The sequence below is a fragment of the Geotrypetes seraphini genome, chromosome 7, assembly GCF_902459505.1.
Source record: "Geotrypetes seraphini chromosome 7, aGeoSer1.1, whole genome shotgun sequence".
In the NCBI taxonomy this organism is placed as follows: Eukaryota; Metazoa; Chordata; class Amphibia; order Gymnophiona; family Dermophiidae; genus Geotrypetes; species Geotrypetes seraphini.
The window spans coordinates 83,744,571-83,759,546 of NC_047090.1; the positions used below are offsets into that span (position 1 = coordinate 83,744,571).

At 42.4% G+C, this 14,976-nt stretch overlaps 1 protein-coding gene and 1 long non-coding RNA gene across 3 annotated transcripts in view; one reads left to right on the forward strand and one right to left on the reverse strand.

Annotated features, from left to right (window-relative positions):
• The window catches only part of LOC117363805, a 136,986-nt gene extending 126,413 nt beyond the window's left edge, over window positions 1-10,573 (forward strand). The window contains exon 4 of the long non-coding RNA XR_004540128.1: window positions 10,508-10,573. This is a non-coding gene — a long non-coding RNA (uncharacterized LOC117363805). The remainder of the gene's footprint in view (window positions 1-10,507) is intronic.
• Window positions 1-14,976, reverse strand: part of HEATR5A (HEAT repeat containing 5A) — a 257,530-nt gene that overhangs the window by 86,343 nt on the left and 156,211 nt on the right. For both annotated transcript variants that reach the window (XM_033952160.1, XM_033952161.1), the window contains 3 exons: window positions 10,529-10,708; window positions 2,514-2,750; window positions 100-281 (listed from right to left, as the gene is read on the reverse strand). In XM_033952160.1, the coding sequence (XP_033808051.1) occupies window positions 100-281; window positions 2,514-2,750; window positions 10,529-10,708 (599 nt within the window). The remainder of the gene's footprint in view (window positions 1-99; window positions 282-2,513; window positions 2,751-10,528; window positions 10,709-14,976) is intronic.

Consider the following 14,976-nt stretch of genomic DNA (forward strand, 5'->3'; position numbering starts at 1 on the left):
TATCTGTGGGATTTGCACATGGCATACAGACTAATTATTGACCCTTGTAATTCTTAACAGTTCAATTTTATCAGCCCAGTCTTCAAAGGGAGCACTCACATTGGCTTGGTACTGTTCCAGGATAACATGACCTGGAAACTCTGGTTCTGGGACAGATGCAAATCTGCGGATCACCACCAGTAAGGTCTGGAGGCCCGACAGCCGTAGCTGATCACTGTGATCTGTGGCAGCCATAAATGCCATGCGAACCAAATCTACCAAGTGTAATACCAGGAAGTCACCTGAGGGCAAAACAAACAAACAAAAAAAACCCAGTAGAATCAATTTCTCATAAAAACAGTAATTATTGAGACATTAAAAATATAAACTAACCCTTTGCAAAGTGTATGCGACAGCATACAATAACCTATTAGAATCTAAAACTACCAGAGGTTCACCGGCATAGTTCCTGACAAGACATCACACTTGTAATTCTAAGCTTACTGTATTTATATATAGAAGCTCATGCTTGCTTATCTAGTTCTAACTTCACCTTTCTGATTTCATAATTAAATGCTCAATTTCAGAGTGCAATCCTCTATATTTACCTCAGCCCTATTATTTCTATATTTATTTCTCAGAGGAAAAGTAAGACAGTAAGTTCTCATATATGGCTGGTGCTACTGATGGAGCCTGGAACAGGAAAGCTTCTCCAGCTTAGACCCATCTAGAACTTTCATGGGCCTAGCATGTATGTCTCTCAATTCCCAGTTGCAGCTGTCATGTGATGACTGTTTCAGTCTTCCATCTCTTTCACTTCAAATAATTTTTCTATTAAATCTTGTTGCTCCTATGCATATTCCTGGTATCTTTATTGTGTCTTAGGAAAGTGTTATTATTTTCAAGTTTATTTCTTTTTGTGCAATCACAAAGTCAGGCTTTCTTTAACATCCTAGTCATGTCATTTGTTTTTGCTGTGACTATCTATGAGTGGGGAGGACAGGATATAAAAGCAAATAAATAAATAAATATTATTTTATATTCAATTAAATGATTACATAACCATACAAAGCATGGTTGTTAAATGGACAGACTATTATTTTGATGTAGGTGCCGTTAACACAATCCAGGTGTAAATGTACCACTGAGATGTTTCATAATGGATATTTAATTGGCGATATATATGGCTGAATCAACATGTGATGGACTTGACTTGAAATAGCTTTATGCTAAAAGAGGTCTTTTGATCTGTTCAATATATTTATGATATCTTCCTACTGTCATAAAAACATAAGAATAGCCATACTAAATCAGAGCAATTTAATTCAGAGAATCTAGCCCAGTATCCTGTTTCCAAGTGGCCAATCCAGGTCACAAGTACCTGGCAAAACCCCCAAATTGTAGAAACATTCCATGCTACCAATACTAGGGCAAGCACTGGCTTCCCCCTTGTTTGTCTCAATAGCAAACAATGGACTTTTCCTCTAGGAATTTGTCCAGACCTTTTTAAACCCTCTGACAATGTGTTCCAAAACTTAACTATTCTCTGAGTGAAAAAATATTTCCTCCTATTGGTTTTAAAAAAGTATTTTGCTGTAACCTCATAGAGTATTCCCTAGTCTTTGTAAATTTTGATGGAGTAAAAAATTGATTCACTTGTACCTGTTCTATATCACTTGGGATTTTGATGACTTCAATCATATCTCCCCTCAGCTGTCTCTTTTCCAAGCTGAAGAGCCCTAACCTCTTTAGTCTTTTCTCATATGAGAGGAGTTCCATCCTCTTTATTATCTTGGTTGCTCTTCTTTGAATGTTTTCTAATTCTGCTATATCTTTTATAAGATACGGCAATCAGAATTGATCACAATACCCAAAGTGAGATCGCACCATGGAGCACTACAAAGGTTTTATAATATTTTCAATCTTATTTACCATACCTTGTCTAATGATTCCTAGCATCTTGTTTGCTTTTTTGGCCACCACCATACATTGGGTGGATGGTTTCAATGTATTGTCTACAATGACACCTAGATCTTTTTCTTGATGCTGACCCCTATGCTGAACCCTAGCATTTGGTAACTGTGATTTCAATTATTCTTCCCAATGTGCATCATTTTGCATTTGTCCACATTAAATTTCATCTGCCATTTGGATGCTCAGTCTTCCAATTTCCTAAGGTCTACCTGCAATTTTTCAGTCTACATGTGTTTTAACAACTTTGAACAGTCGAGTGTCATCTATAAATTGAATCACCTCACATGTCATTCCAATTTCCAGATCATTTATAAATATGTTAAGTAGCACCAGACCTGTGGCACTCCACTATTTACCCTCCTCCATTGAGAAAAATGGCCATTTAACCCTATACTCTGTTTTCTGTCCAATAACCAATTCATAATCCACAACAAACACTATATAAGGAATAGTTAAACACTTGGAAGCACTATCCTTATCCATTTCTGCCAGAATGGGAAAAAAGCATCTTTTATAACTCTCAACAGAAAAGACTTTATAGGACACTATCAATCACTTACTCCATGGCTCTCTTTGCTTTCTCTCTTGAGCCAATGTTATGTTAAAGTGCACGCTGCCTGCAATCTCACACTGGCTGATGATTCTGCAGATACACTCTGCCGCAAATACTCGAGTGGACCATCGAGGGTTGATGAAGGTATGGGACTTTTCATCCTTTCTGGAGGTCAGTACAGATTCATCTCCTTTATCCACTTCTTCTTCCTGGGTAGTATCAACTGAGGCTACGGTGGTGAAATCTAGATGTTCATTAAAAAAAAAAAAGATACAGAATAGGTCAGTTACTGGATTCTAGGCAACAAGATTATTAAATGACTCAAACCAACAACCACCTAAACAAGACAAATTCTAGGTCACTAAACCCACAGGGATTATTGCACAAAATCCCCCAAATTCTCAAAAAGTACTTAGTGGCTCATGTAGACAGACTTTTTTTTAACCTGGACAATAGCACAGTGATTACTGAGTGGGCCTGGCAAAGAGCCAGGTGCTGCCTGCCACTGGAAAATCTGCAATACCAACAATGAAGAGAGGTCTGTATTGACAACAGCATTGATGGTGCTCTGGGAGGCCAGCATAGCAGACACTCACCTCAAATACCCTACCTCTGCACTGCTGCCCCAGATAATCTCTCTAAACCAGATCACCCAACTCACATCCAAGTTTATTAAAATTTGATATATGGCTTATAATAACTGTCTAAGCGGGTTACAATATAATAAAGTTTTAAAGGTAAAATTTGGGGGATAAAACAAAGACACAAGACATAACATGACATACAAAAACAAATGGAAGGAAGGGCAAAACTACAATTGATAATAGGATAGAAGAACAGCAATGGATAGAATATTAGGGAGGGGTAGCTTTGTTCTTCCTTTGATCAAATTGGTGGGGAATAGGGATGTCAGAGGTCGTAAGCATCCTTAAATAGGAAGGTTTTTAAGTTTCCCTTAAATTTTTAAAGATTTGTCTCTTCCTGTAAGTATAGTGAAGTGTGTTCCAAAGTGTAGGGGCGGTAACTGAAAATATTCACTTCTGAGTGGTATCATAGAAAATAAGTCTTAATAAGGGAACGTGGAGAGACATCAGTTCCGCGCACCTGATACCCTTCTTCTTGGTCTGTAATGCACATCCATCCTGTTTGTGCCACTATCCTCAACAGCCCCACCTACAATTGACACCCTCTAGTAAGCATAATCCCACACATTCAACCTCCTGCCCCTGACATATACAAGCCCCCCTCCCGTCCATATCTCAAACATCACATACAGCAGACATACTCTATATATCCTTACTGTCCCAGAGAACCCCTACATACTCCACAGGTAGACCCCCAACTTTATAAGCTTCTGCCCCAGACAGCCGTCCCTACACCATTCTTACCCTTATATCCACCCAAACACCTTGCCTCATACATAGAAACCCTCTGAGAGGACCCTCTGGCCCCCCACTACTTTTATGCCATAGTGTTATAGGATCCTAGAGATCAATTCAATTTTAGCAAAGCTACTGAATGTGGAATAAAATAAAATCCTACCTGCATCCATCCTCATGTTTCAACATTTGTTCCACCAAACTAAGAAGTACTAGGGCAAACTAAGTACTTTGGAAGCCACACAAGGAGAAAAGGATACATAATACATACCCCCTTTAGCTATGGCCTGGAACACAAACCACTGTGGGACCTACACTTAGCTTGAAGGATGGAGCAATAGTATACACATAGAGGGGCATAATCAAAACATATGGCTAAGTCCATGTATCTGGACGCCCAGGCTATTGTTCATCCAGACTGCCAGGATGTCTATCTTTATACCACATTTTTGACCAAAATTTTGTCCAAGTCCCAAATGCCCAGGCCAAGACCATTTAGATGTGGGAGGGGCCAATCTTCTAATGGACTGGCCATCCAGACATAGCAACAGAGCAGTGGGGCACCTTAGAGGTCATTGCTGTAGAACTTCACAAAAAGGGTGCCACATAAACATCTCACCAGAACTCCCTTATAGGTTTTGATGAGCCCCCCCCCCCAAATACACTATACCTACCTGTCTACAACCCCAATAGCCCTTATGGCTGCAGGTGGCACCTCTAGGGCAGTAGAGTAGGGTTTGAGGGAGTTTTTGGTGGCCGCACATGTTCCACCATAAATGTAGTGGTTAGAGTGGCTTATGGGCCTGGGTCCTCCTCTCTATGGTTCACTAGCCCACACCCCAGGCTATTTAAGACACCTGTGTGCAGCTCTACTAGGCTTTCCTATATCAGGTGCTGATGTTCTGGAGACAGGTATGTATTTTTTTTTATTCAGATCTTTAAAGAGGTGTGAGGGAGTCTGTAAACACTGGGAGAGTATGTTGAGGTCTTTACTTTGTTTCTGCAGTAGTTATCTGGTCACTTTGGATCCTTTTTGGTACTTATATCTGTTTTTACATCGTCTAACTCAATGTTTAAGTTTCATCCAGAATGTCTAGTAAAACATTCAATTATCCCTGCAGGATGACTAGGGGGGCTCCTTATACGAAGGTGCGCTAGCATTTTTAGCACGCGCTAGCCGAAAAACTACCGCCTGCTCAAGAGGAGGCAGTAGCGGCTAGCGTGCATGGCATAGCTATTCCGTGCGTTAAGGCCCTAATGCGCCTTCGTAAAAGGAGCCCTAAGTCTAAATCGGCCCACATCCTACCCTAACCACTCCTCCAGATACGCCCCTTTCAGCTCTGAGCACACAGCGGCATTCAGAGGCCTAAAAAGTCCCGAGACACATCCAGAAAGTCGGTTTGATTATCGGCACTTGGACGACCTGTCTTTTAAGTCATTCAAGTGCCAACTTGGGTGGGTTTTAGATATGTTTAAGTTTTGATTATGAGTCCTATAGTTTTCTCCCTAATCCATATGTAGGGAGCAGAAGAGGCGAATGGATTTTAGATGAGCTCAGCAAGGGAAATATGCCACTGTGTACTGCTTTTAGCACAGACTTTACAACTTGTTACTTATTTATAAAACTAATTAATGTCCTCATTTATTTTTGTATTTTGCCTTTGTTTTGGCTTCAAGGTGTGAAACCTTTTTTTAAGGCTGTGTCCTTCTATCACAGAATGTTTATATCTACATTTAGTGAAACCATGTGGATACCTTTTGGTTTTGAAAATATGCTTTAAGTGGATATACGCGACTTCTCTACACAAAGTCAATTTCATGTGTATAACCTCTCATAAAATTATCCCAGGTGTGAAAGTGCATGCGGTCCAGTATAGGCATATTCTGGGGTAGAGTTTGGCTGGAGCATGGGTGGCTATTTTCGTGTGTACATTTACACATTCTTAAGCAGGCATAAATTTGCACCTTCCATTTAGGGATCATTTCTACAGGATTAATGCTACAATTTTATAAAAGCCAATAGCTGATTTTTTTGTTCTCTCAATCCAGGCAACCAGGTATGATATTATCTGTTTAAATGGCAACTAACTAGTATTTTTGGATGAGTAAATAAGCAATTCACAACTACCGTATTTTCACGCATATAACGTGCGCATTATACATGATTTTTACAAACCGTGCATAACCTTGCGCGTTATAGGCGTGAGCGCATTGTACAATGTTTTTTTTTCATTCCGATCCGGCATCCTTCCCCCCCGCTCGCGTCACCCCCCTCCCCCGCGATCTTACATCCCTCCCTAGCACCGCAAAACATCTCTTACCCGATTGGGCACTGGCACCAGCATCAATGCACAGGATGTGCCAGTGCCAGTGCCCGAAGATCCTCCCTCGTTGTTGCTGGGCTGGGCTGGGCTGGGCGGTGCGAGGGAGATCCTCCTTCTTCCTTGTGCCGGGCTGGACTGACAGAATCTCGGAGAGAGCGAGACCAGAAGGCTTTGAGTATGCGCAAATGCTCAAAGCCCAATCCAGCCCGGCACAAGGAAGGAGGATCTCCTTCGCACCGCCCAGCCCAGCCCAGCCCAGCAACAACGAGGGAGGATCTTCGGGCACTGGCACTGGCACGTCCTGTGCATTGGTGCTGGTGCCGGTGCCCAATCGGGTAAGAGATGTTTTGCGGTGCTGGGGGGGATGTAGGATCATGGGAGAGGGGGGTGACGCGAGCGGGGGGGAGGATGCCGGTTCGCAGGCCAGAAGAGTAAGCGGGAGTGGGAGAAGGTTATAGCAGCATGCGTGGTATACGCGTGTGCGTGCTATATAAATTTTTTTTACAGAAATGCTTTGGACCCGCGCGCTGTATGCGTGTTGTACACGTATGCGCGTTATATGCGTGAAAATACAGTACTAGTTCCACTCCACTCAGCATTTTATAGAACCCTATCATATCTCCTCTAAGCCATCTCTTCTCCAGGTTGAAGAGCCCTAACTGCAGTGGTTCTTAACCTTGTTGGAGGTACTGAACCCCACCAGTTTCATATGCGTGTTCACCAAACCCTTCTTTATTGGAAAAATAAAATATGATTTTTACAAATTCAAAACATAGGTATACAGTGAGGGAAAAAATAATATAAATTTTGAAAACAAAAAAGTTCTATATTTCGAATAATAATAACATAATAATGAAATTTACTGCAAATCAGTGTGACTTCTGCTGTTGCCTCTCAGAGACCAGTTCAGAAATGCGCGGCTTTACCTTGGCAAGTGCCACTCTCATGTCATTTTCGCAACAAAGTCTGTTCCTTTTCTTCGTTTTTATGTCCAGCATCCTCGAAAAGGATTGCTCGCAAAGATATCTTGTAACAAACGGTATGAAAATTTCCAGAGCTTTCTTAGCAATAACAGGGTACGTTACCAATTGTTGACACCAAAACGTTGAGAGCGTTGTTGTTCTGAAGAGTTGCTGTTGAACCTGGCTCTGCTGAATTTCAATGATTTCATCGAGGTATTCATCATTGACATCTGTTGTCTCAACACTAAACGTGAACGGCTGTCTTACCCATGCTGGATATGACTCTCTTGTAGGAAAGTATCCGTCGAGAGACTTTTCAAGCTCATCTAAGTGCGTGGCAATAGTTTGCTTCAGTTCCGCGGGTACAGAAATGTCTCCGATTCCAGATACATCTTCGATCTTACTTACACAGTTGTCTAACAGGGGAAAGTTTGTGAAGTTATCGTTTTCTGTTCGTCATTTCCATAATGGTAGCTTTTTTTGAAAAGCTTTCAGGTTTTCTTCCGCTTCGATGATGTTGACTCCACCACCCTGCATCTGCTTATTGAGATGATTGAGAGCTGCAAAGATATCAGCCATGTACGCTAAAATGAGAATGAACTCAGAATTTTTGAAGCAATCTGCATGACAATGTTGCTGCTCTTGCAAAAACAGGGCTAATTCCACACGCATGGCAAAAACACAATTCAGCACCTGTCCCTGGGATAACCACCGAACGTTAGAATGGTACAGAAGTACCTCAAATTCAGATCCCATTTCTTTACACAGCTCCTTGAAGATGCGGTGCTTCAGAGCATTATTTCGCACATAGTTCATGCATTCCACAACAATTTTTAAAACTTCTGCCAGTTTTGGAGGCAAGGTTTTTGTTGCCAACGCATGCCTGAGCAGAATGCAATGCGTAACAATGATGTGTGGTGCATCGGCATTCACTAGCGCACCAAAACCGGACTTTCTTCCGAGCATGGCTGGAGCTCCATCCGAACAAACTGCAGAAACCATATCCCACGAAAGATTGTTGTCTTTGAAGAAGTCATCCACAAGTTTCTTCACATCAGTTGCCTTAGTTGTTGTTGTAAGAGGCTTACAAAATAAAAAATCTTCCTTTATCACGTCGTCTTTCACATAGCGCACGAATACTGCAAGCTGGCTTAGATTGGAAACGTCTGTGGTTTCGTCGAGTTGAAGGCTGAATTTTGCCGGGCTTGAAATCAGATCTGAAACTACTTGAGCCAAGATGTCTTTGCTCATGTCCTCTATTCTGTTGCTGATGATGTCATTTGAAAGAGGAATTTCAGATAACTGACCTTCAGCCACTTTTCCCAGCATGATATTCACCATCTTCAACACAGCTGGTTTTATGAGTGTTTCACCAATGGTGTGTGGTTTGCCCTGCTTTGCGATCAGGTATGCAACTTCGTACGATGCTGTGAGGATCGGTTTGTTGATGGGTACAAAGCCGAGAACAGGCAGAGTAGCCTTTTCATCGAATCTTGCTCTCTTCACCTTGAATTCAGCGAGCGTTGTGTTCTTGTATTTTCCATCTCCATGCAGCTTAAGGAAGTGTTCCCTTAGTTTTGCTGGAACTAGACTACAATTACTCAATTTGGCATTGCAAATCATGCAATTAGGATGCTGACTCCCATCACGTTCCGTTAATCATGTGAATCTATATTGTACATATTCGTCCGACCACTTTCGTATTTTGCTCGACATAGTTAGTAAGGGATTAAAATATTAAGATAGGTATCACACGACGTACCATCACAACAGTTACAATTCGACTACTGTGCGCATCAAATCCCCTGCAGCACAGATAGGCCAAGCGATGTTGCGTGATCACCTGCAGCCAATTATGGACAAGCGGGGGTGTATCATCACGAATCATAAGCGCTTCGGTCACGTTCAATCATCTATCAGTTAAATCACAAATTTTGATCAGGAATTGATTGATGTATATAAGGCGTTAGTTACAGATTGATAGATCAAGAAACCGAGTACACGATCAGTCTTGATCAAAATCACTTAATAACTGATAGATGATTGAACAAGACCGAAGCGCTATATGAGTCGGAGGTGTGTTTTGACCTCCGCCGAACCCGCGAGACTGACTCACCGAACCCCTGGGGTTCGGTCGAACCCAGGTTAAGAACCACTGCCTAACTGCTTTAGCCTTTCCTCATAGGGAAGTCGTCCCATCCCTTTTATAATTTTCACATCCCTTCTCTGTATGTTTACTAATTCTGCTGTATCTTTTTTGAGTTGCGGCGACTAAAACTGCACACAGTTCGAGGGGCGGTTGCACCATAGAAAGATACAAAGGCATGATAACATTTTTATCTTTGTTTTCCATTCCTTTCCTGATAATTGCTAACATTCTATTTGCTTTCTTAGACGCTGCCACACACTGAGATGAGGGCTTCAACGTATGCTCAACGATAACACCTAGATCTATTTCCTGGGTGGTGACTCCTATCGTGGAACCTTGCATCGCGTAATTATAGTTCAGGTTCCTCTTTCTGACGTGCATCTCTTTGCACTTGTTCACATTAAATGTTGTCTGCCATTTTGATGCCCAGTCTCACAAGGTCCTCTTGCAATTTTTCACAATCTTCTTGCAATTTAACAACTTTGTGTCATCAGCAAATTTAATTATCTCAGTAGTTATTTCTACCTCTAGATCAGGGATCTCAAAGTCCCTCCTCAAGGGCCGTAATCCAGTCGGGTTTTCAGGATTTCCCCAATGAATATGCATTGAAAGCAGTGCATGGAAATAGATCTCATGCATATTCATTGGGGAAATCCTGAAAACCCGACTGGATTGCGGCCATCAAGGAGGGACTTTGAGACCCCTGCTCTAGATCATTGATTAAAAAAAATATGTGTGAATAATCCTCCATTATTATTGTGTAACCCAGTTTGCTAGCCTCCCTAATTTCTGATAACGTCAGCAAGTCTGTTTATCCTGGTCAGACAGACAATAGTAAACTCCTATCACTATCCTTTTACCCTTTACACATGGGAATTTCTACACATAGGGATTCCAAGGTGTGTTTCGGTTCTTGTAGGATTTTTAGTCTATTCAAGATCCCCTCCAACCAAGGTATTTAATTATGTACGTTTGGGAGGACAGAGAATGGAGAGAAAATGCGTGAACCCCACTGATTCCACCCCTGGGTCCACCCAGAAACTGCTTTCAGCTACACCACCGGTATTTAGTAACACAGAGCAGATGAGTTGGATTTAATTATTATTATTTTTAATATGTACTTGTACTTTCTTTCATAATGACCCCTACAACAATGCCTGTTTCTCAGCACATTTAATTTTCAACAGATTTTCCTATTGAGGACTTACCAGCAGAAGCAGCAAGAACATCTTTACAAAGTTTCAGCCAGAAAGCAAGCTTTTGAACAGCCATAGATGTAATCATATGGCAAAGAGTTTCCTGAATGTCCTGCCGAAGTCTCTGATCCGTTTCTCTGTCCAGTAAGATCACCAGTGTACCTTCCAGGCCTATTTCTCTGATGTTAATCTCTGTGAAGAATAAACAACAACATCTCAATATCACCAACTACAAAGTATAAGGAGTGCGTGTCAGCCAATCAGTGCCTTAAGCCCCTCCCCGTTCATCAGATGATGCGCCAGGGTGGGGCCTATGGCCGCTATTGTGCAGCGGTGGCCAGGGGAGCAGAAGCAGGACTTTCCTCCTGCTCCTGAAAATTGGCCTAGGAGCAGGAGGGACTGGGCACCCCTCCTGCTCCCAAAGATGGAGGGAGCCTTGCCCTAAGGAGCAAGAGGGACCGGGCTGTGGGGCTGTGCTTGATCGGGGGGGGGGGGTGTTGGGCAGGGGGGGTGTCGGGCCAGTGGGTGGGGCAAGTGTAGGCTCTCCTGCCTGCCTGCTCTGCCCCGATCTCTCCTGCCTGCTCGCCAGACTCTCCTGCTCTCTGCCGCCGTTCCCTGCAGTGCAGGCCCGCTTTAAAACCAAGGGCTTGCACTGCGGGGAACGGCGCAGAGAGCAGGAGAGTCCGGCGAGCAGGCAAGAGAGATCAGGGTAGAGCAGGGCAGGCAGGAGAGATCAGGGCAGAGCCCTGACAGCAGTGACAGGAGGCTGCTTCTCCTGTCACTACTGTTTGGGTCTGCGCATGAGCGGGGATCGCATATGGGGGCGTTCCTCCGATTGCCCCATTTGAATATGACTGATTTGTGAATCAGTCGGACCTGCCTGAATTGGAAACGGATTGTTCCGATTCAGGCAGGTTAGTGAATCTAGGTTTTTATACATATTTTTGTTTTGATTATGAACCCCATAGTTGGTTGGCATTTTTTTTTTTTACCACCCTAATTTCTTCATTGTATCATAGCTTTTAACTTTCCAAAAGATGACTATCAGTGGATTTCCTATGTGTACTTACTCCAGTTATTAAATCAAATTTGGTCATGATATAAATACTGCTGTCAACTGTACTATTTACCTCTTGCACGAAATCATGTATTGCACTATGGACTAGACCTAGAATTGCTCCTCCTATTGTTAGTTCCTGAAGCAGTCATTTATTTTATCTTCCATGTTTGAGAGCCACAATGTGAGCTGGAAGTCTGCAGTTTAAATTCTCCTGAAGCAATGATAGGTGAAAAAGAGCTTCTGTTAACGAATTTCAGCTAAATTATGTGACTTGAGTAACTTTATTTAACAAACTATCAGAGCAATATTACATGAGAAATTGCACATCATTCTTGGGAGGATTTTGTTTTAAAAAATTCCCTTGATGCAGTGGTGTACCAAGGGGGAGGGGGTGGTCTGCCCCGGGTGCACGCTCCAAGGGGGTGCACAGCCGGCCACCTTCCCTATTCTGCCGCTGCTGCTTTCCTTAACCAACAACAGCGGCAGTAAACTTCAAATCAGGGGCGGCCCAGCGCTCCCTCCGGCGGGTGTTTAGTTTCTGGCCAGCTCCCCTGCAGCAGTTTTTCTGCTCAAAGACGAAGCCGTCGGCTCTTCGCATGATCTGTGGCTGCGTCGGAAGCATTCCCTCTGATGTCATGACATCCGAGAGAAGCCTTCTGACGCAGTCGTGGATCGCACGAGGTGTCGACACCTGCTGCTTTGAATTGAAAACAGGCTGCAGCAAGGAACCGGCCAGAAACGCTGTTGCTGCACAAGGCAGGGAAGAGAAATGTTGTTTCTGCACAAGGCAGGGAAGAAAAATGTTGCTGCTGCACAGGGAAGAGGGGGGGGGGAAGAAAAATGCTGCTTATGCACAGAGAAGGGAAGGGGGGGGGAGAAAGAAATGCTGCTGCTGTAGCACCCAATTGGGGAGATAGAGGGAAGGAGGGAGAAGGAAGACAAGGGAGAGGAACCAGAGATGCCAAGTCCATGGGAAGGAGGGAAAGGAAAGGAGATACTAGACCATGGAGGGGGAGGGAGAGATGCCAGGTCTTTGGAAGAAGGGAAGGAGATGGATGCCAGACCAATGAGGGTGAAGGGAGAGATGGAAGGGGGGAGGAATAAAATTTCTGGAAGGGGAATAGAAGGAGAGAAGATGCCCTATAGAAGGGGCAGAGAGAGGGTAGACGATGGATGAAAGGAAGAGTGTGACACGAAGATGAGGCAAGCAGACACCAGAGAAGACAAGGTAGAAAAAAAAAAATCTTTTTTTTGCTTTAGGGGAGATGCATCGCTGTTTCTGTGGTGTTACATTGTATGCAGAGTCCAGCTTCTTGGTGGTTCAATTTAACCTTTGTCTACATATTTCTATTTTATCCCCCCTTTTACAAAACTGTAGAGTGTTTTTTAGCACTGGCCTTGGTGGTAACAGCTGTGATGCTCAGAATTCTATGAGAGTCTGAGCTGTTACCACCGTGGCTAAAAACCACATTACAGTTTTGTAAAAAGGGGAGGGGTTAGTTTGTGATTACATATTCCATACTAGGCGAAGGTGTTTTTTGTGTTCTGTGTGTTCAAAAGACATGATTTTCTGTTAGGATTGACTGTGCAGGATTGATCTGTACTAGTCTGGGTTTTTTAGTTTTACAATGGGTGTATTGATGTTGTACTGCTCACTGCAGTATGTAAGATGCTGCGTTTTCCTAGGAATTCATGTGTGATGTGTGGATTGTTAGTAAAAATCATGTTTTTCATACAGATGGGGGGCTGTCAAAAAATGATGGGCCCCGGGTGTCACATATGCTAGGTACGCCACTGACTTGATGTACTAGTACTCTTTGTATGGATGACCCATTTTGCCATTGTTTGGATAACCCGGTTGTAGAGTTTTGTTTTGTTTTTTTGACTAGTGATTTTTGTGCTGTAGTTTGGATATCATCAGACCAACAACATTTTGTCCCAACTCCCAAGATCTTTTGTTCTCCACATTTTTTGTCATAAAATAATAGAGGTCTTTTTTGTTTTTGTCGGGGCAGTGGAATTCCATACAAAAATTTCTACTGCTTATTTGTGAGATGATAATTTTGATACTCTGAAGGCTCCTTAAATTTACTAAGGTATGCTACAATACCGCATGTGCAAACGCTAACACCTCCATAGAGCTTGCATTAGTATTTTTCATTTAGCGTGTGGTTAGCGCATGCTAATCTTTAGCACATGCTAAAAACGCTAGCGCACCTTAGAAAAAGGAACCCTGAGTTTCACAGCTCACCCCTAATATATTATTGGCAATTGATATTACCCAATATTTTTGTGTTACCCATATTGATAGCTTCCCTAATATCTGCTAACATTTCAACATCTGCCTTTTCATTCTGGCCAGGTGGACGGTAGTATAGCTCTATTCTTTTCTCCTTATTCATGGAATCTCTATCCATAAAGATTACAAAGTGTATTTTGGCTATTGCAGACCTTTTATTCTTTTTAATTCAACGCTCTCAATATATAGTGCTGTCCCTCAATCATGATCTACCTATCAGTTTAATATAATTTGCACCCTGGTATGACATTGCCCCCATTAGGTATCCTCCTTCTGTCAAGTCTTAAGAGGTACCTACTACAGTAAACCCCCGCAAATTTATGGTTCTCAAATCGCAGATTCAGTAATTTGCGGTATTTTATGACCGCCTATTCCTAGTACTAAAGTCATGGTTACACCAATCAGGAGCTGCTTTGATATACCAGATGGTGTGGCAAAGCAGTTCCTGATTGGTGCAACCATGACTTTAGTACCAGGAAGAGGCGGTCGGAAAATGTGCCTGGCTTCGTAAGTACAATTTAAGCATCCACCGGCAGACCCAGCTGCCCTCTCCTGCCTTCGATCAGCTGAAAAACCATATTTGTGGTTTTTTGAAATTTGCAGGTGTTCCTGGAACGGAACCCCTGTGAATTTCGGGGGGAGTACTGTATATCTACCTTTTCCTTTAGCACTATAAATTTGAACTTTCCCATCTTAATTTTTCAGCTTCTAGTGTTTGTACATATACACTTCAAACTGTTTTTTGTTTCTATTAACAACTTGTTGACAGTGCTAATTTACAATAAAGACAAAAGTAGACCATGTGCCTATAGATAGATAGATAGATAGATAGATAGAGAGAGAGCGAGAGAGTAGTCAGACTCGAAAGATTGCAAATTAACTCAAAACATTTTCTGGTTTTCCTCAATTCTATGTGACCCTGAGTTAACAAGAATAAGTAATTAGCTAAGTTAACATGGTTCTTTGTTACAAAATATAGCATGCAATCACTTAAATATGGTCATGTTGGATTTTTAACAGTATTGTACTTTTAGCAACTTGTGCTCTGTGATTTTTAATCGTACTGTTTTGTTTTGTTTTGTAGTAACGTGTTTTGTTGTA